General features: G+C 42.9%; 1 protein-coding gene across 2 annotated transcripts in view; it reads left to right on the plus strand.

Moving 5' to 3' along the window:
* Window positions 1-3,412: 3,412 nt before the first annotated feature.
* Window positions 3,413-23,135, plus strand: part of XPO6 (exportin 6) — a 42,280-nt gene continuing 22,557 nt past the window's right edge. Inside the window, exons 1-8 of one of the 2 annotated variants that reach the window (XM_081887959.1) lie at window positions 3,413-4,221; window positions 14,003-14,093; window positions 15,877-15,989; window positions 16,850-17,047; window positions 18,355-18,514; window positions 18,835-18,912; window positions 20,826-20,887; window positions 21,000-21,030. In XM_081887959.1, coding sequence (XP_081744085.1) covers window positions 4,219-4,221; window positions 14,003-14,093; window positions 15,877-15,989; window positions 16,850-17,047; window positions 18,355-18,514; window positions 18,835-18,912; window positions 20,826-20,887; window positions 21,000-21,030 — 736 coding nt within the window. In that variant the 5' untranslated portion in view covers window positions 3,413-4,218. Of the gene's footprint in view, window positions 4,222-14,002; window positions 14,094-15,876; window positions 15,990-16,849; window positions 17,048-18,354; window positions 18,515-18,834; window positions 18,913-20,433; window positions 20,888-20,999; window positions 21,031-23,135 lie in introns of both variants that reach the window. The other variant, XM_081887958.1, reaches the window with a different exon arrangement.

The raw sequence follows: 23,135 nt of genomic DNA on the forward strand, positions 1-23,135 counted from the left end.
ATCAGTGAACCTAAGATAGTCATGTCCATCCATTCCAATGGGCAAACTCGAAATACAGTGGTACCTCGGGTTATATACGCTTCAGGTTACAGACTCCGCTAACCCAGAAATAGTACCTCGGGTTAAGAACTTTGCTTCAGGATGAGAACAGAAATCGTGCTCTGGCGGTGCGGCAGCAGCGGGAGGCCCTATTAGCTAAAGTGGTGCTTCAGGTTAAGAACAGTTTCAGGTTAAGAATGGCCCTCTGGAACGAATTAAGTGCTTAACCCGAGGTACCACTGTATGATTAACCCAGAATACAGCCTGTTGAGTTCAATCAAGTTTCCTTTTCTAAAATTCTTGTTATTTCCTAAGCAAGCAGGTATACTAACTGGTTGCTCTAACCATTTTAATGCATTGCTTTTCAATTTAAATAAAGCCTTTATGTAGTTTGGAATGGGGGTAGCCAACCTTTGGGGGCTAGTGGGCACATTTGGAATGTTGAGAAAATGCTGTGCGTGCATCAGCTATACAATGGCAGTTGTGGGACATGCTGCCTAACAAAATGGCTGTTATGGGGCTATGGCACAACACAAAGCGACTGCCACATCTAGAAGAAAAGAAAAAGTGTCCGGAACACAAATTGGTCTCTTCCCACTGGAATGGCTGTTTCTCTCATCATCCCTGGAGGTGTTGGGTTATATTCAAATAAGTCCTGCTCAGAGTAGACCTATTAAAATCAATGTACCTAAGTTAGTCATCTCCATTAACTTCAGGGTTCTACCCCCTGATCAATACCCCAGCCCTCTTACAAGTAGTACCAGCCCTACCCAAAAAACATACTCCTAGTAAGAAGAGTCTTAGGCATTCCCTCTGTTTTTACAACTTGTTTTGCTGTTGTTTTTCCAGTTGCATTTGTTAGCTGTGACTTGGTGTACAATTTGCATGCATGATTTATTCCATTCAAATAACATGAAAAATAAGTCCTTTTATTCTGATCAGTCACTCACATGCAGGCTGTTCGTTGAATGGGCACCGATGATGTCATTTTTGTGTGAAGATTAACATAAGACTGCCTGCACAGCTCAGCACAGTCAGGTTTTAGAAGATGAGCCTAAAGCGGTTTTCGTGCAGACTCTGCTATGGTATTTTCAGTGCCTGCCAAAAAAATTGTTTTACCCAGGCTTGTTATAATTTCAGTTCAGAATTTTTATGTCATTTTATTATTGTGTTTGCTCACTGCCCTGAAATCTTCCTCTTAATGGAGAATTCAGGTGTTGAGTGGCCACAGGACTGTCATCAAAATTAAGCAACTAAGAAACAAGAAGGGGATATCAGTGTGAATATTCCCCATAGCTTTTAGTAATGTATTATTTGAAATTTTTGAGATTTTTTGTGGTGTTTTATGGTTATAATTTGTATTTTATTGTACATTTGGGGTGTGCCTTACAAACCACATTTTCTTGAAAAGTGGTACATACATTTATTAAATAATGAATGTATAGCATAACAAGGGATGAATTCAATGTTGCACTGTTACTAATATTCCACCAGAGCAAGCATTTTTGCATGCCTGACAGAACAACCTCCTTGTTCCTCCTCCATGTGCTGTTTTGGGGTTTCTCCAGACCCCTCCCAAGTCATTTTGGGGGCACAAGAGGAGGGGAGGAGTCCTGTTGCACTAGCAGAGATCCTTGCATAGGCTTCTACTAGTGGCACTAGTTAGTTGAATTTCGCTGTAAATTTATTAAATAAGCATTCTCAGGGGAACCTCAATATTTGCAGCACTGCAGCCTTAAAAAAATTTTTGGAGGGGGGAATCCAGTGAGAACATGCTCACTAGCCATGGAATGTAGAATGGGAAAGAAAACTGGAATAGTGGGGAAAGGCTGGAATGCCCAGCTTGGAGGCACTGGCTGGCTGCACAAATGTCTGCTGTGTGTGTGAAATTCTGCCATACATGCTCAAGAACAATGATGGGGCAATGATGCATTCAGGACTGCAGGGAAATGCCCATTTTTAGACCATTTCTCTTAATATTCTGCAAAGGTAAGGCCTGAAACCTACTAGTGGTTCCCCACACATCCAATAAAGACCAAACTAAGGCACGGATGACAGTGGTACAGAGGCACTGATGACGGTGATATGGCATTTTTCTTCCAGCAGAGGGTACTGTTTGCATACTACATAAGAAGAGGAGCTCTACAATGCATGAGGCTAAAGACCTTGGAAGGCCAGCATCCTGTCCTCGCAGTGGCTGACCAGATCACCATAGGAAGCCCCCAAACAGGACCTGGGTGCAACAGCACTCTGCCCATCTGTGATTCCCAGCAATTGGTATTCAGAGGCATACAGTCTCTGTCAGTGGGGGTCGAAGCATAGGTATTGTGGTTTGTAGCTACGGATAACCTCATCTTCCGTTAATTTAGAGAATAGTCTTTTAAGGCACCCACGTTGGTGGCCATCACTACACTGTGTGGGAGCAAATTCCATAGTTTAACTATGCACTGCGTGCAGGAATACATTATTTCGTCTGCCCTGAGTCTTCCAGGGTTCAGCTTCTTGGATTTCTCCGAGTTTTAGTACTACAAGGGAAAGCGGGGATTTATCTCTCTCTCTCTACACTAGACACAGTAAAGGTGAAGTCAGTAGTAAAAAAGTAAAAATCTAACATGTATTTTTTGTTTTGGGGTTGTGGTTGTTTTGGAAAGGACAGACATTTAATCATGTCAGCTCCCAGGGCAGTATAGGTCACAGACTATCTCAGGGTCAAAATAAATATGATTATAAAGACCTTTTGTTGCATACACACCATGCCTTTTAAAGTATATGGCTTCTCCCCAAAAATATTGGGATCTGTTGTTTGTTAAGAGTACTGGGAATTGTAGCTCAGTGAAGGGTAAACTAGCGTTCCCACCAGGATTCTTTGGGAGAAGTTCATTAGCAGAGAGTTCAGTGGTCTACTCTTGAGTAGGACTAGCATTGGCTAATGCCACAGACCTGTTTTATTTCTCCACACGCAAACACTTAAGAAAATCAAATCTGTCAGAGCAGAGGCATCTCCTTTGGGTTGGGGGGTTGGCAGTAAGAAGCGAGGCAGGTTGGTGGTTGGTGGAAAGAAGCTCTTTCTCCGCCTTTATTGTTTCTGAGGAAGAGCTTCTTGCTGTGCCCTCCAGGCAGCAGGTTAAAAGGGTTAATTTATTGGTAGGAGGAGGCGACAAACCACTTTCGCCTCTCCCTCCGCGCACGCGCGTATGCGGCGCCTTGGCTGCTTGAGGGTTTTGCCGAGCGCGCGCGCCGTGGCGTCACCACCCTGCCCTTCCGGGATTGGTCGGTGACGCGGGCCCGCTCCGCCGCGCGCGCGCGCCTGTCAGGATCCGCCCCTCGCGGGTCGCTTCCTGTTACGTCACAGAAGGAAGGCCGAGGTCGGCGCGGGCTGGGTGGGAAGAGAGAGTTTGTGGTCGCGGGGCCGTGCGCGAGGTGGGCGGGGCCGTGGGCGGGGCGTCAGCAGCAGTAGCAGCGTTGGTTGGTGGCGGTGGTTCCCCTCCCCCAACCCCAGAGACTGAGAGGAAGGAGGAGGAGGAGGGAGGAGGAGGAGGAAAACCCACCCGGAGATAAAGGAGGGCGAGCGCTCTGAGGAAGGCTCGGCGTCGACTTGCACAGGGGCTGTGGGAGCTGAAGGGAGGAGGGGGCTAGGAAAGGGGGCGACGGTGGGACAGGCAGGCCCCACCAGGCAGGAAGGCCCCACTTCCTTCCCAAGAGGCACCCAACGCAAGAGGCACCCAAGAAGAGATAGGCAGCACCAAGCACAGGCCCTCAGACCTTCCCCCCTCTGAAAGGATCCTCCTTTTCATTCCCACCCAGAAAATACACGGCGTGTAGGCCTCTGCTTGCACAGGAGTGTCTGTCTGGGAGATCTCTCGTTTTTAAACCCATTGCATAAATACCCTGCTCTGAAGACCTTCTTTTTAGAAAACGGGGAAGTTAGGGGTGGTTTTTTAAAAAATATTTCTACTAGCTACTGCTCTCCGATGGGTTCCTGAAGCCAAAGGCAGGGAGCGAAAAAATAGGGTAGGGTGGGTGATTTCTTCCCACTCTCCCATTTTTAATTTTTTTTACCCTAATGGAGGAAGATGGTCCTCCTAGGAAGCTACCTCTTGGACCATGACATGAGCTAGGGGAGGGGAAGAAGCCAAGCTCTCAAGAGCCCAAATCATCCCAGACGCCTCCCCAGCCACAATGGTAAGTTTTAAATTTAGTATATTGGGTTGTTTCTGATAGTGTGATCATGTGTGATATCTTGTTATGTGTGATACACTGCTATATGTGTCACATGTGCTATACTGTCATATGTGTATCTTGGAAGTATGCTTGGCATATATTGTGCATTTCAAGTGTTCAGAACATTTTGTCTCAATTCTTTTTTTAAAGAAAGTGGTATCCTCATTGTAAAGATTTGGAGGGTGTGGTGCTTAGGCCTAGAGATAGATTTGCCTAAGGCTGCATGTTATCTCATCTTAGCCATCAGTATTAGTAACAATTCTGAGTGGATGCTTTGCTGATGGATGTCTTTCCAAGTATGTTAAAGGAATTTAAAAGCATTCCAATAAGATGTTGTTGTTGGAAGGTACCTGGGTACCTGCAGTTAAGTTGTGTTTCAAAGGACTGGCTTCAGGGCCTAATAGTGTGCTAACAAAGCATATTGGACATTGGTGAACTTTGCAATTTAGGATTCTGATATTATTCCCTGTCAGCTGTCATAGGTAGCTGGTTGTCATCAAGGAAAAGTGCTTCATGCAGAGCCAGGGCCTTAAGGAGAAGTATAAGTTCATGCATCTGCAGAGCTGCAGAAACCCTTCTGGAAATGAAATAAAATGAAATAAAGGGGTGACATGTGGAAATGGACTCACTATCTAAACTGCAGTCTTAAGACCTCTAATCTTGCAGTTGTATTGGCCTGTTTGGAGACAAGTCTGTTGAGGGTTTGGGAAGTTTTCTATGTTGAAGACTGAAAATCCATGTTTTGATTTTCATGGTTTTCAACTTATCATCTGACTGGAAGCTGTCCTAGGTAAATGTACATTGCCTCATATACTCAAGAACACAGCTTTCAAGCATCTTGCCACTGAAGTTGGCATGTAGGTGGTTTGACTAACTAAGCCAGGCATAGGCAAACTCAGCCCTCCAGATGTTTTGTTATAGTCCCAAAACATCTGGAGGGCCGAGTTTGCCTATGCCTGAACTAAGCTTTCAATGCTGCCTTTGTGTGTCTCTAGAGATACTTGCACAGAGAATAGTAAATGTTGAGTTTGTGAGGTCTATAAATTTGCATTGCTGTGGTGTGTTCTACCTTGGCCACCACATGGTTGTTCTATCAGTTGGGCATGGGTTAATTGAATTGCTCATTTGTTCATTAAAAGTATCTTCTGCCCATTCAAAGGAGCCCAGGGAAGCAAACATGTCAATACTAAAGCAATAAGTTAAAACCTCAAAAAATGCGGAACTACCATCAAGAACGCCATTACATGGGTCACCACCAATGTGGCCTCCTCTGGTTGATACTGGAAAATACACTCTTTTTAGTACTTGGGTCCTGAGCCATTTAGGGCTTTGTTTGCTAGTACTAATATGTCGAATTGCACCCAGTCATTCACTGATGGACAGTGTAGTGCTCCAAGGATTAGTGGTCCCACTGGTCTACTCCACTTAACAGTATAGCAGCCACATTCTTCACTAGCTGTAGTCTCTGGACTGCGAAGATAGTAAAACAGTGGTCCTCCAGGTGGAAGGTCACCAGAACATGAACAGTTGAGGCCAGGCCATCCCAATCTGTTAAGCGGATGAGAGGAATTTGCATCAAAAGAATTTTTTTAATGCAAGCAAGTAACCAACCCTTCATATAAGCTAGTAGAGGCATGGATGTAGTAATAAGAGTTGGAGAGGCTCTGCAGCAAATGATGCTATTGTGTGTCATTTGAAAAATGGATGACACATTTTTCAATGACTTCTTCAGACCTGGCCTCAAATGTTTAGGTGCCTTTGGACTACTGGGTGCCTTGAATGTTTACAGTCATATCATTCTCCCTCTTATTTAAGCATTCTATCCAAGAGAAATGTCCATGTATACACGAACATTCCTCCACCAAACACACCCCACTCTTATATAAATTGGATGGCTTAATCATTGCACTTCTGTGCATGAGACTCAAAGCTCGAATTGTTCATTGCCGCTTTATTTCCTGTTCTCTTTGAGCAATTTGAGTCATACTGGCTTTATCTATTGAATTCTTTTCTCCAAGTTGTAAGTGAGAGGAGGAGCATGCTGTGTCTTTAGTATAATTCTCCAGCAGAGTGCTGTTTTGATCATTGACCAAAGAGCGTTTTGCTGCTATAAAGGCCACTGGTTAGGACCATCTTCCATAGGAAAGAAGCATGTATGGTTAAAGCACTTGCTGGTACAGGTAGTGTTTTGATGATGGTGGTGACAATTGGGGGTCCACAAACGTTGACTGGTCTTGGTAGCCAACCAAAAGTTTTTGGTCTTCAGGACTCTCACATTAAGGGTATGGTCTTGTTGCTGACCTCACATGGTGCATCTGAATGCACCATGAAGAGAGTGGTATGCCTTTGAAGGTCCAGTACCAAAACCCAAGTGCCAGGTATACTATTAACTTTGGGGAGGGAGATGGAGGGAGAATTATCACTAGAAGGTGAGCACAACTGTGGGAATGTTTCCAGTCCCTCTCTCCATTTCCAAGGTTGGGAGGAAGCTTGGGGGCTCATCAGAGGGCAGCAGAGCGCTTGCCATGGCAAGCGGAATTGTGAAACCCTGATATTGTTGATGGCAACAATAGCATTTGCAGAGCACTGAGCAGGGTATTTAGAGTGCTTGCATTATTGCAGAAGCCTAGGGTGGTATACAAAAGGATTATCCCAGTTTACAACAGCCCTCTCAGGTTAGGATGTGAGATAAAGGCTCTCCAAGCCCCGCACTGAATTTCATGACAGAGAGGAAATTTTTACCTGGGCCCCATTAGATCATGTTATCGCAATAATCCTTATATATAGGTCAATGGAGAGGAAGCAGGGATAAAAGGTCGATAGGTTGCCTAAAGACACCCATAAGGTTCATAGCAGAGAAGAGACTAGAATTGATGACTTCTTTGTGTATAGTTCATTGTATGGTTAGCACCTGTGGTACCCTAGCTCTAAAAGTTTTAATTAAAGCTATTTATTTATAATGAAATTTTATGTCTCACCTTTATAAGCATGTGCCACTCAAAAGTTTCTGTGGAATGTAGGGGACGAAAAGGTCTTGGGTGTGGGATAAGTTATTGAACAGGCTCATGTACAGGAGAGCAATCACTTCTTCCCATAAGTTATGTCATACCCAAGTTATTTCCTGCTTCTCATGCCACTTTCCCCTGTAACGAATGTTAACATCGAAGGTCCACAAACACATTCACCTATTAGACTAGCAGGGTTTGAAATTAGCAGGACGCCAGGCGCATTTCGTGCCTAAAGATTCTCCATTTGCGAGCACCTCAAAAGGTCTGGGTGCCATTTTTTTGCACCTGGCTGACTGAAATGTATGTGCTTTGAAGCCCTGAAGTGTATGTTAAGGATAGGCAGTATGTTAAACAATGAAGAGTAGAGTGTTTTGAAAACTGAAGCATGATACCAATATTTTTATTGTAAACACCAAATTAAACATGTATTAATAATTTCTGTTAAAAATGTGATATTAGCAATGTGCCACTTACGTGAATTGTGTAGTAGTTCATGCTTATCAGAATAAATAAAAAGAAAGCGTTACTGGACCCTCCCCCCAATGGCAACTAAGCATTCTGTTTTGGCACCCACAACCCAAATCCCATGAGCCATTTGGCTCCTAGCTTTTCTATCCCAGTTTCTAACACTGTAGTCAAGGTAACCTGGTGAGGGAAATATCAAGGAGAATTCCTATACTACTACTGAACTGAGAAGGATGGAGAATCTCCCTGACGATTTCCTAAGCCTTGCAAATACTTTGAGAGCCGCGAGACTTTTCTCTGATTGCTGGAATGTCTATACTCAGCACAATGGGCATGAACTGTCACCTTTTTGCAGTTCAGCATTGTGGAAGAAGGAAGAACCCCGCTCCTTCCCTCCCCACAACTTGCAATGGACCTTGAGCAGCTTCCATACAAGCCACTTCAGGGGGTGCAGGATCAGGGCAAGCAGAAATGTGGCCAACTACCAAGGCCAGTCAAAATTGATGGGCCCCTGATTAAAATGTGTGTGCAAAACCAGATTTGAAGTTTTCATCTCAGACAGGTGCTCAGCGTTTTTCTTCAGGCTTTTTCTCACTGAACATGTCTGACTATTGAAGTGACGGATGTGTATCTTCCACCCACTTCCTCAAATGTAGCTTAAGAATCTACATAGGGAGAAATAGTGGAACAAGCAGACTGAACTGAGGAAACATATTGGGTGTATTTTGTGTACTGTGTGTAATGAGAGGGCACTGCTCTTCTCCATTACAGCTTCACTATGACACACATCTAAAACCACTGGAGTCTGTTATTTCAGTATTTCTCCTCTCTGCTATCAAAGACAGCATTCCTGCTTGTCCAAGTAATTTAATACAACCTCCATGCAATTCTTTGTTTTCGGTCCCCACTTTGTCATTGATCTTTCTGGTAAGAAGTCTATTATGTCTGTCTTGTTCAAGTTCTATGTTGTTTGCCACTGATTTAGAAAGGTAGTTGGGCTCTGGCATGTGTCAACTGGGGAAATATCCCTAAGTGGAGGTGGTGAAGGATGTCTTTAATGTCTGTTAATATTTGTTTTCTATTAGCTGGCTGGATAACCTTTTGAGTGTGCTGTATTTACCAGGAGCAGTGTGAAGAATGCTGTTCTAACTATCCTGAGAAACCCCAGAAGAGAGCTGGGTTCAGTTTACGTCCCCTGGTGTGATTGTCAATTAAGAACTTGACCCAGAACATTTGAGTACTTGTCAAAGCACTGCCCTAACAACTAATTACCTGTGCTGTGATATGCTCATATGCCTGCATAAGAAACCTGATTCCCTCAATCTTCTCAAATCTGGCCAGACTGACATTAGCACCTTTCTTTAGTGGAGGGCACTCCACTAAAGCTGGATGCACTCTTGATTTATTTTGACCTGATCTGACTACTTGAGTATCCCAGGGGGGTGGCCAGAGGCCACATTTTGTGGCTACCTTGCTAAAGCTAATCATATGTGAGTCTGGTTTCTGCCTGAAACCCTTGAGTTCATCACGGGGGTGTGGAGGGAGCAAAAGAAGAATGTAATAAGACAGGTATCTTCAATCTTTTCAGACCCACTTTTAACCCCAACATTCATTTGGGGGCCCTTTTAAAAAATATTTCATCATATATTTGCATGATGGTAGTGCTCCTGCTGTGACCTACCTTTGATCAGACCATGATCCTCCAGTTGAAGATTAGTGTACGTACACCCCCCACCCCCGCTTCCACGTCACTTCTAAGTAAACCTGGGTCTCTCTTTTAAAAAAAGCAACCTTTGCTCCATTGCTTAAAAGGAAGATATTATGTGTTTGTAAAAACACAGTGCATCAGGCCCACCCTTTCTCTCCCCGCCCCCAATTCTTGTTTGCTTCTCATTTTGAATACCATTATTTTTATCAGAATAAATCATGCCAATTTATGCAGACTTGTTCAGAGAAAGCTGGCTAATTCAAGAGCACCTAAATCTATATTTCAAGCCATGTTAAGAAACCTCACACTGACAGGCAGTCTAAACTTGTGGAATTGTTTGCTACCTATCAGAATGACTCAAGGTGAGAACCTAACAAGTACAGGAGCTAAAATGTCAGATTTGGATAAATTCTCATCTAGCTGCAAAGCATGCTAAGCTGGCCCTACTAAAACAGAGTGTGACTTCCTTATAGTTTTGGCTTCATCTGAAAATAAGCCAGAATTGTGAATTACTCTGCTGAAAAGTGCTGTAAAATTTATTTCAGGATCTGCGAGAGATTATAACATGAGGCGGAAGATGTGGTTAGATTAGGCTGTAAATGATTACCATGCACACATCAAATATGTTAAATCAGTGGTTCTTAAAGGGTGTGACAGCGCAACCACACTGGTGTGGCAGGCAGGAGAGGATGGCAGGAAGAATCAAGGGCATTCAAAGAAACATTTAAACATTTTGTTGTAATATAGTATAGTACAGTGTCAAAATTATATATATATTTCAACCAGAAGCAGTACCCACGCCTCACTTCAAGCGGCTATTCTTCTGCAGTTCTCCACAATATATTGTTGTGAACAAGGATTTTCAAGTTTGACAACTATGGAAGACCAGAAAAGAGAAAGGCTTATTTGTGTTGATGAGGTGAAAGCTTGTTTGTCTTACATTAGACCTAATATAAATGAGATTACCCAACATAAAGCAAGCTTACACCTTTGTATTTTGGATAAAAATTTAAAGGACCCCTGGACGGTTAAGTCAAAGGTGACTATGGGGGGCAGCGCTCATCTAGCTTCAGGCTGAGGGAGCCAGCATTTGTTCGCAGACAGATTTCTGCGTCATGTGGCCAGCATGACAAAACCGCTTCTGCTGCAATGGGACACCATGACAAGTGCCAGAGCACACAGAAATGCCGTTTACCTTCCTGCCATAGCGGTACCTATTTATCTACTTGCACTGGCGTGTTTTCAAACTGCTAGGTTGGCAGGAGCTGGGACAGAGCAACGGGAGCTCACATCATCACGGGGATTCGAATCATCAACCTTCTGATTGGCAAGCCCAAGAGGCTCAGTGGTTTAGACCGCTACCCATAGTTGCCTTTGACGGGACTAAACCTAGGCTTGCCATATTTCAAAAAGTAAAACAGCCCCCAAATTTTTGAGCTTTGTGGTGTATATGATGCCACGCAAAAATAGGTTTATTGAGGTTGAAGGTGGCGTGAGGAGAAAACGGCAGTTGGGCTGAAGGGAGAGGAAGGGGATGGGGAGGGCAACTAACAGGTGTGTGCACAGAGAGAGAGACTGGCCCCACGTGCTGCCCACCATCCACCCTCAACAACACACTCTCTTCTCTTGGCTGCCCCCCTTCTGTCATTGGTGCCCTTCTAGGCAGCCTCAGAGACAGAGAGAAACTAGTTCGGGGCTGTGCAGTGCATTAGAGCTTCAACGAAAATGCTTGTTTCCCTTGGCCTTAAGTGTTTCATGTGGTTAAGCATTTGGTCAGGATTTGCCATATTTACCTCTCATATATTGTTGCAATCAATATTCTGTTTTGAGCTGCTGATTGAAGACAAATGAGGTTAACAGCTTGTGCTCATAATGTTACAGCTTTTAAAAATATCCCATTTCCAAGCACATGCTCCAACAGAAGCAAGGTTGAATTCATTAGTCCCAGTGTTTGGGGGCGCAGGGAGTACTTCACTACAGTGTTCACAACTCCCATTGCTCTAGGCACATTTTGTGACAGGGAGTTTGATTAGCGTGAGCAGTTTCTGAGCGATTTCAGATTAAAACTGCAGAGTGGAAGGAAAGGAAGACCTTTTTCTGCCTCCCCACTTCCAGCTACTCTCTGAAGACTGGAGAAGAGACCCTATTAGGAATATTAAGAGGGGGTGGGCAGGGGGATGACTAGACCATGTGAAAAATGAACATAATGTTTAGCTGCAGTTCATTCATTTTCAGTTTTGTATTCTTGTTATAAAAAAGCATGCCCGGACATTCCGTTGTTTCGCCGATAATCTAGGTTGAAGGTGCCATTTAGCTCATTTTTTAACACTGCTTCACTATTCTTTAGACATAGCAGCTGAAATCTAAAAAATGAATTTCTTTTGTGTTCTAAAGATCTGGCTGGGAACCCAGCCCACTGGAGTATAGGAATTATTAAAAAATTCCCAAATCTTCTTGCTTCCTCTTCCAGAGAGCCTTTTATTTTGAATTATACACTGATGGAATTAAAACACATCCTTTTTGTAAATGTTTGTCAGTGCACATGGGATTCAGAGTTGAATACATCTGGAATTGCGGGTAGAATTGCAGCATGGCTGAGATTCCCATTTTACAGATAAGAAAAGTGGAGAAGAAGGAACAGTTTGAGCCATGGCAAGCTAGGAAAGACCCCAGTTTCCCAGAATTGCTCAGCATTGTGTCTACGAAGGCCAGAATAGGGTTCAGAAGGTAACCTTTGAAGGTGTACCTGGTCCTTGTCTGCTGCTGCAGGGGGATACAGTACTTGGCAATAGGTTATCTTTTGTTGTTGTTGACCTCTTTTCTTATCCTGAGTTAGACAACTGGTCAATTAATTCAGTATTGTCTACAGTGAATGGCAGCAGCTTTCTAGGGTTTCAGACAGGGGTCCCTCCCAACCCTACTTAGAGATGCTGGAGGTGGAACCTGGGACCTTTCCCTTCTGGCGTTGGATTTTGGATCCCAGTGCAAGTCAAAGGAGTACAGAATAGCTGTTCTGAGCATTCTGGCCAAGCATGGAGCCGGGAAAGATTTTTTAAAAAAAACATTTTCGAAAATATTTGTGTGTAATAGCATACAAAGTAGCTTAGAGAACTGAAGAAAAAGTATGCTAGAAAATCTTGTGTACAGTTCTGCTTTTGCATCTGCTGTCAAAAATGTGATTAAAGAATAACTTAGAGTCCTTAGAGCGTATAAACGCAGGATTGGTTTTGACAACCGTCCATTCTTTATCGTTATTAGAATAACCTTCTCTCAACAAACATTCTTAAGGGATAGGTTTCTATTTTAAGCTTATGAAGAGAATATGAAAATGCAGTATTCTGTTGCTAAGATACAAACTGCAGTGTGTAAGCCTGTCTAAATGTAGCTTTTGTAAAGGTGTTTCTGAGTTCAGAACTGGTTAAGTATATTTTTCCTTACCACCACTTTCCATTGGAAATTGAGGAGATCCAGTTGTAACAGGGTGGATACTCTAGAAATGCAGTTTTGTATGTTAAAAGCGAAAAATATTTTTCAGGCATAGTCTTGGAAAGCTCCCTAGAACAGTTGCGATGCTGGATTCCTTGAGCTCTGGCTGCCTGCTTTTGTCATTTAATACTGAATATGCAACAATAGTTAGGCTTCATTCTCTGTGTAACATTTTAAAAGCAAATTCTTACCTGTTGTAACAATACTTTGGCTATCTTATTCATTTATAGCTATTAGTAAAATGACTAGGCTGTGTACACACTGTAACTTAGAGCACATTCAAAGCACATTTCTCCCCTCAAAGAATTCTGGGCAATGTGGTTTGTTAAGAGTTGCTGAGAATTGTAGCTCTTTGAGGGGTAAACTACAGTGCCCACAATTCTTTTTAGGGGGGGGACATGTGATTTGAATGCACCGTATCTCGGTTCCTGAACATAATCTTCTTGCACTCAGCGGAAGCTGCATCACACGTTCGGGTTCCAAAAAACATTCAAAAATGGAAGCATTTACTTCCAGGTTTTCGGCGTTTGGCTTCCGAAATGTTTGGCAACGGGGGCGTTTGGGAACTGTGGTACCACTGTACTTTAAAGGTGTATGTTGTGCATGCAGCCTTAGGCCCTGTTAGATTATCTGGTTTGAGCTCACCTTACTCATCCCTTCCTCTCTTGTGTGCAAATTCCCCTGCCCTCTTCTTCCTAGGTATGCTCAATCTTGATCTGTAAACCCTGGCTTTGGTACTTAAACAGAGCTTTTGTTCCATTAAGGGCTCTGTGTACTCTGCCTCCAAACTTCCAAATTCTGTGAAAAGAATGCCCAAATATGCTTGTAAACACAAAACTTAAATAGATCTACGCTGCATAATTCTGCTCACAAGATGGAGGAGGGTTTGTGTTTTTTTAAATTTTTTTGTGAGGAGAATGTTTGGGGTGGGAGAACATGAGAAGAAAGGTAGAAGGAGTGTTTAGGTCCAACATAGGTAGCCTGATAGATTAATTAAAGGGAAAAACCCTAGAGCAATATTAGGTTGAACTAGGGGAACCTAATGTTAACACTGTTCTTGAAATGTCATTGTTAGGCATCAGAAGAGGCCTCGCTGCGAGCTTTGGAGAGTCTAATGACAGAGTTTTTCCACAATTGCACTACTAATGAAAGGAAGCGTGAGATTGGTAAGCTCAGTATTATTCCCACATTCTCCAACCTCAATACCAAATGGCTTTGGCTAGGCATGGCACCTGAAAGGATGGCAACAGGTTTCATAGTTAAAATCTGTGGGTTTTATCCAGATAAGATATTCTCTGAGTAGTTCTACCATTGGATGCAACCCAGTGTATATTTTTTATATGTCCACTTCATTTCATATTTCACTGCATGCTTAAAGCTCCTTGAATGCAACCAAAGCTTTCAGAAACACATAGGCCTCCCTTGACTGGAGGGCAGATGTCATTTGGATGATCAAAGTACTAATATCTGTGCTTAAGTGCTTGATCAAGCCTTTCTTAGAGGCCCCCCAAAACCTGCATGAATGAATAGATGTGTTACAATGCCTCTTGAGCTGTGAATTAGTGAACCACTCAGAAGGAATTGTTACTACTTCAGGCAAGTAGATAATGGCATTTCCTACATGATGTGCTGTCATATAGGTGGGGGTCTCCAACATGGAACCCATGGGCATCACTGTGCCCTCAGATACCCTCTCTCTGACACTGCCAAGACCCCCCTCTCGCTCCCAGTCTTTAATTTTGTTTTGTATTATCTTTTTGGAGAAAATGACTCTTGAGGAGACTGACTTGTTTGGGGGGTTTACTCTTCTGAATATTCCCAGTTGTTGTTCTGTGAAATTAGGATGTTATGGTGCCAACAACAACTTTTTAGATTTCTAGATGTGTCCCTGGGCCCCCAAAGGCCAGGTACCCCTGCCATATAGACTCTGTGCCTTGTTTTACTTAATAGATGCGCAAGCAGAAGTGCACAAATGGAATTCAGAAAGTATGTGTGAGTTATTTAGCTTCTTGTGGAACTGCAAAACTGCAAGTTCTTACTGTCTCCCACTTGCTGCCACCTCCTGCATCCATTTCAGCATGGGAATAGTCTGCATACCACAATATGCCCCCTCTTTCAAAAGAAATTTTCTCTGCTGGGAGGCATGAGCTATTCAGAGCCATTATCTTTAGGTATCCAGTCATTGGAAGGGTGATTCAAATCTGACGTGAACCATAATGAGAACTTATTATCCTTCCCTTGACTCCCTTTGGATAAGTTGTTTTGAGTCAAATTTAGATGCAGAGGTTGACCCACCTCTTTAAACGTGCAGTTGGCTCAATCATGTGTAAAGCAGGAGTTCTAATTTTAAGAATGAAAGGGGTACACGAGGAGGAGGGGTTGTTGAAATTGCTCCCCCTCCCTCCACAGGTTAGCTCACCCCCACAATCTTGTCTTCCAGAAGTAGCAGAAATGAACCCGGCTTAAGCAGTGGACATGGAGAGAAATTAGTACCCCTTCCCTATGTCTTCCTTTGTTCTCAAAACAGAATGCACACAGGACACACACCCTTTCCTTGCTTGGCATGTGATCAGGTCAGGGCTGCAATTAAAGAGACTGGTCTTACAGCACCATCATGTCTAGTGTGATCCTTGGACCTGCCAGACTCCCGTGTCTGTTACCTATTCAGAAGCCCATTGTTTCCTTTAGAAAGCTGCTTGGCTTTCCCTGCTTTCCGCCATTGGATGATAAACACATAGAGCTAGCAGTCCTGAGCTTCCTTACTTTTATGTTCAAGAAGGTACTACATTTTGTAGCTCAGGTTGCCCCAAAGTCCAATTGCATAATAACCTGTGAGCCCTTCCCTGCCCCCTGTGTAAGGTGGAATTTATTTGGAACAGGCTATTGAATTGCCAAATGACTTGAAATTCTATGAATTTTAACACATTTTTTTCGGGTTTTTTAAACCAGAGGAGCTCCTGAACAACTTTGCCCAGCAGATTGGCGCCTGGAGATTCTGCCTCTATTTCCTGTCGAGCACAAGAAATGACTATGTAATGATGTACAGTTTGACAGTGTTTGAGGTAAGGTACTAGGCAAGAATAAACTTGTTCAAAGCATGCCTCTTATGAGTTCTGTTTCACTCAGTTAACTCTGTTGTGTTAATAATTCGAGCTGGTCTAGGGGTATGGATAGCCTTGGGTCCCCAGATGGTATTGGACTATAACTCCCATGAGCCCCAGCCAGCATGGTTGCGGATGATAGGTACTATAGTCCAGTAACATCTGGGGACCTAAGGTTGTGAAAGGCTGCCTTAGATTATTCTTCCATTATACCGTCAGATTGTTTGCTGTGTTTAATGACAACTTTTTGCACTATGAGTATTTCCCATTCCATACAGAGCAGCAGAGATGATGAGTTTGAATTGATTCTTGTAACCCTGATTTAAAGATAGCAAATGTTGGTCACCTGTTATTCTTACAGATGGGTTTTCCTTTTGGCAGTCAGATTTCCATTATCTTGTTTATTTTTTGCATTTTATGAGATAATTCCCAAGAATTTCAGTCTAGCCTTAGTATTAATGATCACCATTAAATATATCCCCTGTTTTTTGTTAGCTGTCTTGAAAGGTTAAATATTTTCTCCTCTGGCCATGAACAGGGACATGCTTTGGGTGCTAATTAGTAGGGTTACGATTTCCCCTCTATACTAGTTGGGAATACATCGTTCAATTGTCAGCACATATTTTACTGTTTAATTCCATTACTAAGTAAATATTCTGAAGCAGATTTCCAGACAGTCAGCATTTTCCTAGATTTGGTATTATGCCCTCTAGGTTTAATATCATGACTGTCAGCTCTTAACAGTAGCCGTAAGCAAGATATTTCAAAGATTCCAAGTTTAGTACAAAATGACACCTCACTTTCTTTTGTTCTTCCCACAGAACCTGATTAACAAGATGTGGCTTGGGGTTCCATCACAAGATAAAATGGAGATTCGCAGCTGCCTGCCCAAGCTTCTTTTGACTCACCACAAAACTCTGCCTTACTTCATTAGGAACAAACTTTGCAAAGTCATTGTGGATATTGGCCGGCAAGACTGGCCAATGTTCTACCATGACTTCTTTACAAACATCTTACAGGTAAGGCACTCCATAGAAAATCCTTGACTGAAGTCGGCTTTCTTGAGCATGTCCAAATGAAAAAATTGAGAGAGGGAATGATGGCCTAATATGTTAGTACATTTTCAGTTTTCTTGTTGAAGGGAAACCAAAGGATAAAATTGTGATGTTTCCTAAAAATCCTTTCATTTTGTTAAAGCCTAGCTTTTGTTAAAGCCTAGCTTTTGTTAAAGCCTAGCTACATGAATATATCATCTTCAGCAACACAGCTGTCTAAAATCTGCTAACTTTTAGTTCAAGTATAAGCTGGTTAAGAGAGCATGCTATGAACCCAAGTGCCATAGCTAAAATTTTCGTTTAGCCATGCTCTTATTTGAATAATCTCACCATCTCTCTACTTCAGTGTGCTATCTGTAATATGCATATATAGTGGTACCTCAGGTTAAGTACTTAATTCATTCCGGAGGTCCGTACTTAACCTGAAACTGTTCTTAACCTGAAGCACCACTTTAGCTAATGGGGCCGCCGCGCCGCCGGAACACGATTTCTGTTCTCATCCTGAAGCAAAGTTCTTAACCCGAAGCACTATTTCTGGGTTAGCGGAGTCTGTAACCTGAAGCGTATGTAACCCGAGGTACCACTGTAATAAACTAGTCTACCTTTCAAAGTTACTGTTAGAATTATGTGATATATACTGCCCTCAGAAAACAGCATTTTATAAATGCATGTTGTATTATTAGAATTGCCATGTCACAGGGAGCTAGTATTTTCAAGTAAATGATTAAAAATCTGTACTATTGCTTAGACTGGCTTCACACATTGCTTATTCTGGTGTGGCAGTCCATCTCCATGCCAGGAAAAGCAGGTATTGTGTTATGTGTGAACAGTCTTGCCATTGTCTGTCAACTTTGCGTAGCCATTACACATAATGGATGTCGCCCAAGCAAAAAAGTCTCATTATTGGTGCCACTTACATGTTACAACAGAGTGCATCTCTGGAGGACCAATTCCTGTATCATGCTGGTACCATTTTTTTTTTTTTTTTTTTTTTTGCTTTCTTTTCTCTCACATTCAATATTCTAGGTAATTTTTGCCCTTCTGTTTACTACAACGAATATATAGCTCTGCCTTTGCCACTTTGTCTTTCCACTGATGTCTTTGGGACTAGAAGATGGCATGTAGAAGCTTTCCTGTTCAAAAACACTGTAGAGATAAGATGTCTGCATTCTAAGGCTAAATTTATTGCCCCCCTCTTTAGAACTCTAGTTCATCTACCAAATTCAAAGAAGCTGTTGTCTGCTAATACTTAAATCTGACTTTCCTAACAGTTGATCCAATCCCCTGTGACAACTCCACTTGGGCTGATCATGCTGAAGACAACATCGGAAGAGTTGGCATGTCCACGGGAGGACCTCAGCATAGCAAGGAAGGAAGAGCTGCGCAAACTGCTCCTGGAGCAGGTTCAGACTGTCCTTGGGCTTCTCACAGGTTAGTGGAAATGACAGACGTGGTGGTGGAGGGAGCAGCATCCTTGTATTAAAGCAGTACAAAATAGGAGACCCTGATGAGACAATGGTCATAACTTCCTCTGACATAAGAATACAGCAGAACTATTAATTCTCGTGACGCCTAAGCAAACGATATGGAGCTCTCTGCTGCATGGCATGTACTGAGTTCCTCCGTCAGTCTTGGAACAATGCTTTCCTTGGGTGCAGGAGCAGCCTTAGTTTACATGAAACTGTTACTTAATGTGGTATAATGGGAACTCTCATGCAATTGCTGGGGATTTTGCTCTTCTTTTCTGATAGGTATTTTGGAAAGCATCTGGGATAAGTACAGTGTCACTGCTGCCACTCCACCACCATCTCCAACTTCGGGAGAAAGTGGTAAGGTTTGAACTAATCCTTAATGATTTTTAAACTGTGGATTAAGACCTAGCTACGTGGGAAGAACTATGAGGTGTTGTCCATTAAAGAAAAGAAATTCATTTCTCAAGCTGTAGGGGAGCTGCTGCAGTACAACACCTTTTTATACTGTGGACCATATTGAGAAGTGTCCATGGTGTGCAGTCATTGCCCTAGTTCCTAGCTGGAAAGGAACCTTATTGTAAATTCCTTTCTTATGATCCAGGGCTTCTGACACTTACCCAACAATGTGGCAAGGAGCCACGCTGCAGTGGCACTCTGGCTGCTTGGGCAATGTTGTAATGAACCCTTCTGATGACATGCATTCATTCATCTCGTTCTTGGCAAATGTGCCACTCATAATGCTTATGAGTGTGTGCCAGAATATGGCAATTTATACTTGCTCACTTCAAAAAAATGAGAGGAGTAGTACAACTTAGTTGATGTAACTAAAAAAACCTAATCTTGCTGAATAAATTCAGTCCGGACTAATTCATGATTTAAATGGGGAGAAGCTCAGTAGGCTTCCCTGCATACTTAGTTAAACCTCAGCATAAGTTTCAAACAGAAAAAGGGAATGGATGCTCAGAATATATGCACCTGGAAAAAGATTCTTAATCAAGGGACTTCAGTATGCAGCTGTGGACTGCCAAATGTCATGAAGATTGAAAAACACTGGGAAGTTTGGGAACCTCAGTCTGATCCTCAGCACATACATGCTTCTGAGCAGCTTGCTGTAAGCTACAGCTGAGACTTCAGTCTGTGAAATAGTGGGTGGAAAGTCAGAAATGATAAAACATAGCGTCTAAAAATGTGAGCGGGGAGTTGAGATGTCCCTGATTCAAATTTTGCCTCAACTAGAACCTTGACTAGCTGGATGTTACGCAACCCCACCACCACCCACATGTATTCTGAAATTTAGGAATGCTAATACTGGTCTAGTTTAGTGTTGTTAGGATCACCAAGAGAAAATATGTGAACTGCTTTGAACAGTCAAGTGTGCTGTATGAATGTTAGGAGACTGGCTTCCTATGATCAGTGAAGCTCATTGCGTGATCTTGGACCAGCTACTATCCCTTTGTTTCACCTACCCCACAGGGATGCGGCTGGAGGCAAAAACAAGTCTGTTAGAATAAAGGACAGGGTTGTCCTATAACAATTTCAAGTGAGAGAAGTATTAATGATAATGCTGATGTTTCCATTTATCATTTCTCTACACTAGCTTGTTGTTGAAGAATACTTTTCCAATTTTATACATGTGTGATTGGTGGGTGGGTGTGGGTGTGTCAAACATATTTATTTGTAAAATGTCGCCATGAGCTCCATGGAGGAAGGATGGGATAAAAATATAGTAGGTGGTGGTAGATCCTGACCACAGTTTACCAGATCTGTATTTCCTGGTTTGTGTGCCAAAATGGCCAAAAGCTCTGCACCAAAAAGAGCTTGGTTCTGATCCATGTGAATTCTGCAAAGTAGACTTGGTTTCGATCTTCCCTTCCCCAGGTGACCTTTTAAGTAGCTTGTTGCAGAGTCCCAGCACAGCCAAACTATTGAACCAGCCAATCCCCGTCCTTGACACAGAGAGCGAGTACATTTGTTCCCTGGCATTGGAGTGCCTAGCCCACCTCTTCAGCTGGATCCCTCTGTCTACGAGCATCACCCCTTCCCTCCTCACCACCATATTCCATTTTGCCCGCTTTGGCTGCGACACCCGAGCCAGGAAGATGTCCTCCCTCAATGGCAGCAACCAGAACTCTGTCTTGAATCAAGAACGTGGCCGGCTTGGGGTGCTTGCCATGTCTTGCATCAATGAACTGATGTCAAAGAACTGTGTGCCTGTGGAGTTTGAGGAATACTTGCTGCGGATGTTCCAGCAGACGTTTTACCTCTTGCAGAAGATCACCAAGGAGAACAATGCCCATACGGTGAAGAGTCGGCTGGAGGAACTGGACGAGAGGTAAGGGAGAGCCAGCCCAGGCAAATCGATATTGTTGATCTTTTCTGTTTACTGCAAGACGGTCTTTACTGACTTCTTGTCATGCATGGTGTGTCTAATCACCTTTTTTCAGAGTCCTGTGACGAAGAAGGAAGGGTGGGCAGGTAGGTGTGACCAGGTACGTTGGCTGTGGGAGGCTGACGTTGCAAAGCGACTGCGGTGTTTGTATTCCTTTTTCCTCCCCCCCCCTGCCCCCGTTCATTACAGTTTGGCTGCAGGTCTGAGGTTGTGCAAGATTTGAATTTGCCTTCATTCGGTTGTTGCTGAAAGCAGCCAAAGAGACATAGTGAGGTAAAAGGGTCTTCCTTTTCTATCTGGCCTCTTCTGTCAAATTCCAAATGGATGGGGATGCTAATTGTAGACATGAAATCACGCAGAACCATTAGAGGTTTTAAAGTAACTTGGGAGAGCTGCAGTGGCTTCTGCTATTGAAGAAGCTATATAAAAGAAGTTGGTTTATTTTTCTGTTCCTTTAAATATGTATAGATTTACTGGTACTCTTTTTAAACCAGAGACTAGTAACCTTGGGTCAATCCACACTATACATTTAAAGCACATTCCATGCATATTTAAAGCACTTGACTCCCCCCAAAGTATTCTGGGAACTGCAGATCCCAGGATCCTCTGGGTAAAGCCATGTGTTTTAGATGAGTGCTGAATGTGTATTAAATGTATGCTGTGGGATCTGCCCTTAGGGAAGTCAAGTTAGTTTGTTTTTAAAACAGAAATGTACTGAGAAAACTTTGGGCTGCTTTTGTCAACGACTTTTGACAATAAAGCAAAAATACCTTGGCTTTCTAGAGGAGCTGCTGAAGTAGATACTGGCAGAGATGGTTATAGGATTCAGCACTCCTTGTGCTTCAGATTGCTGCCAGATCAAGGGATCTGTTGGTGCAACTGACAATAACATTTGTTTCTACAAATGAATGTTTCTGGAAGGCTAACGTCAAAAACAAGAAGTAGCGGTGTTATAAGTCAGCACTAGTCTGACTTTTCTTAGACTTTGAGCACCTGGAGGGCATCCAGCCTAGTCAGACCTTATCCAATTCCTGGTTTTTTCTACACCCACTCACCTCAATCTTTTACCTAATATCTTCCTTCTTTCCCAGTAGACACTTCTGCTTCAAAGGAGAGGGCATAATATGTAAAACATCTTCTAGGTCCTGCATGTCACTAGTAACCATGCTGTGCTGTTCTGTTTTTAAATGAGGGTTAACTGAACTGAGTATTAAATTTGTGAGCAGCAAATCAAATGTGAGCAGGCCTCTCAAAATTCCTTCATATTTGGGAGGAAAGTCTTCCTATTGTGACTTTCTGGCCTACTTTTTCCTCATTCACTACATAAAAGTCTACCTGCCCATTTCTTCTTACCACTACCACCACCCAGCACTCTATATTTCAGGAGCAGGTCAGACTTTGCCCAATCCTGGTATAGAGAGCTGCTGTGAATTGGCCCTTCTGAGTTAAAATGACGATTCTAAGTTTGAATTCTTTTGGTGGCCTGAAGGAATCCATTTCCCTCACATCTGATACTTGGAGGGTCACAGTACTGGTCTATATTTTGAGGACGATTTTAGGATCACCAGGATAATCGACACAAAGCAAGTTGAGCATGTGAAAGCAATGTTCGGCAAATAACAATTATTATAATTTTGTCTCTCTTTCAGAGGCACTTAAGGTACAAAACAGAAGATGTTAAGACAACCAGTAAATTTGTCCAGGGTCTCAGTGTGTGCTGTGTACAAAGGAACTCTCAAGTTCTGTGGCGGGCGGGGGGGGGGGGGACTTGAGTGTGTATCTCTGTTTTGCAATGTTCTTTTAATAAGCTTCCGCTCCCCCAAGAACTGGAGGGTTTTGCAGCTGTGTGATTGTTCTGCCTTCAGGTGGGGACCTGACTTGAACAGTAATGGGGTACCAGCAGCCCTCCAAATGTTTTTGGGCTCCAACTCCCATCAACCCCAGCTACCAGGGCCTATGGGGGCAGGAATCTCTGGACTATAAAGTTTTTGGGGAAGAGAACAGCTTTGTTCTTCGCTGCCAAAGCCTTGTGCTCTTTCATAAATCAATACCTTAATAGTAGAAGATATTAGTTGTGCTATAGATGGATCCACTGGGATCATTTGGTTTTCAGAAGCACCACCCCTTTCCCCCATCCATCATTCCCTATCAAGACCAGCTCTGAAAGTCCTTCTGGTTTCAACATTGGCAT

This window comes from Podarcis melisellensis, assembly GCF_964234715.1.
Source record: "Podarcis melisellensis genome assembly, chromosome: 14".
Taxonomy (NCBI): Eukaryota; Metazoa; Chordata; class Lepidosauria; order Squamata; family Lacertidae; genus Podarcis; species Podarcis melisellensis.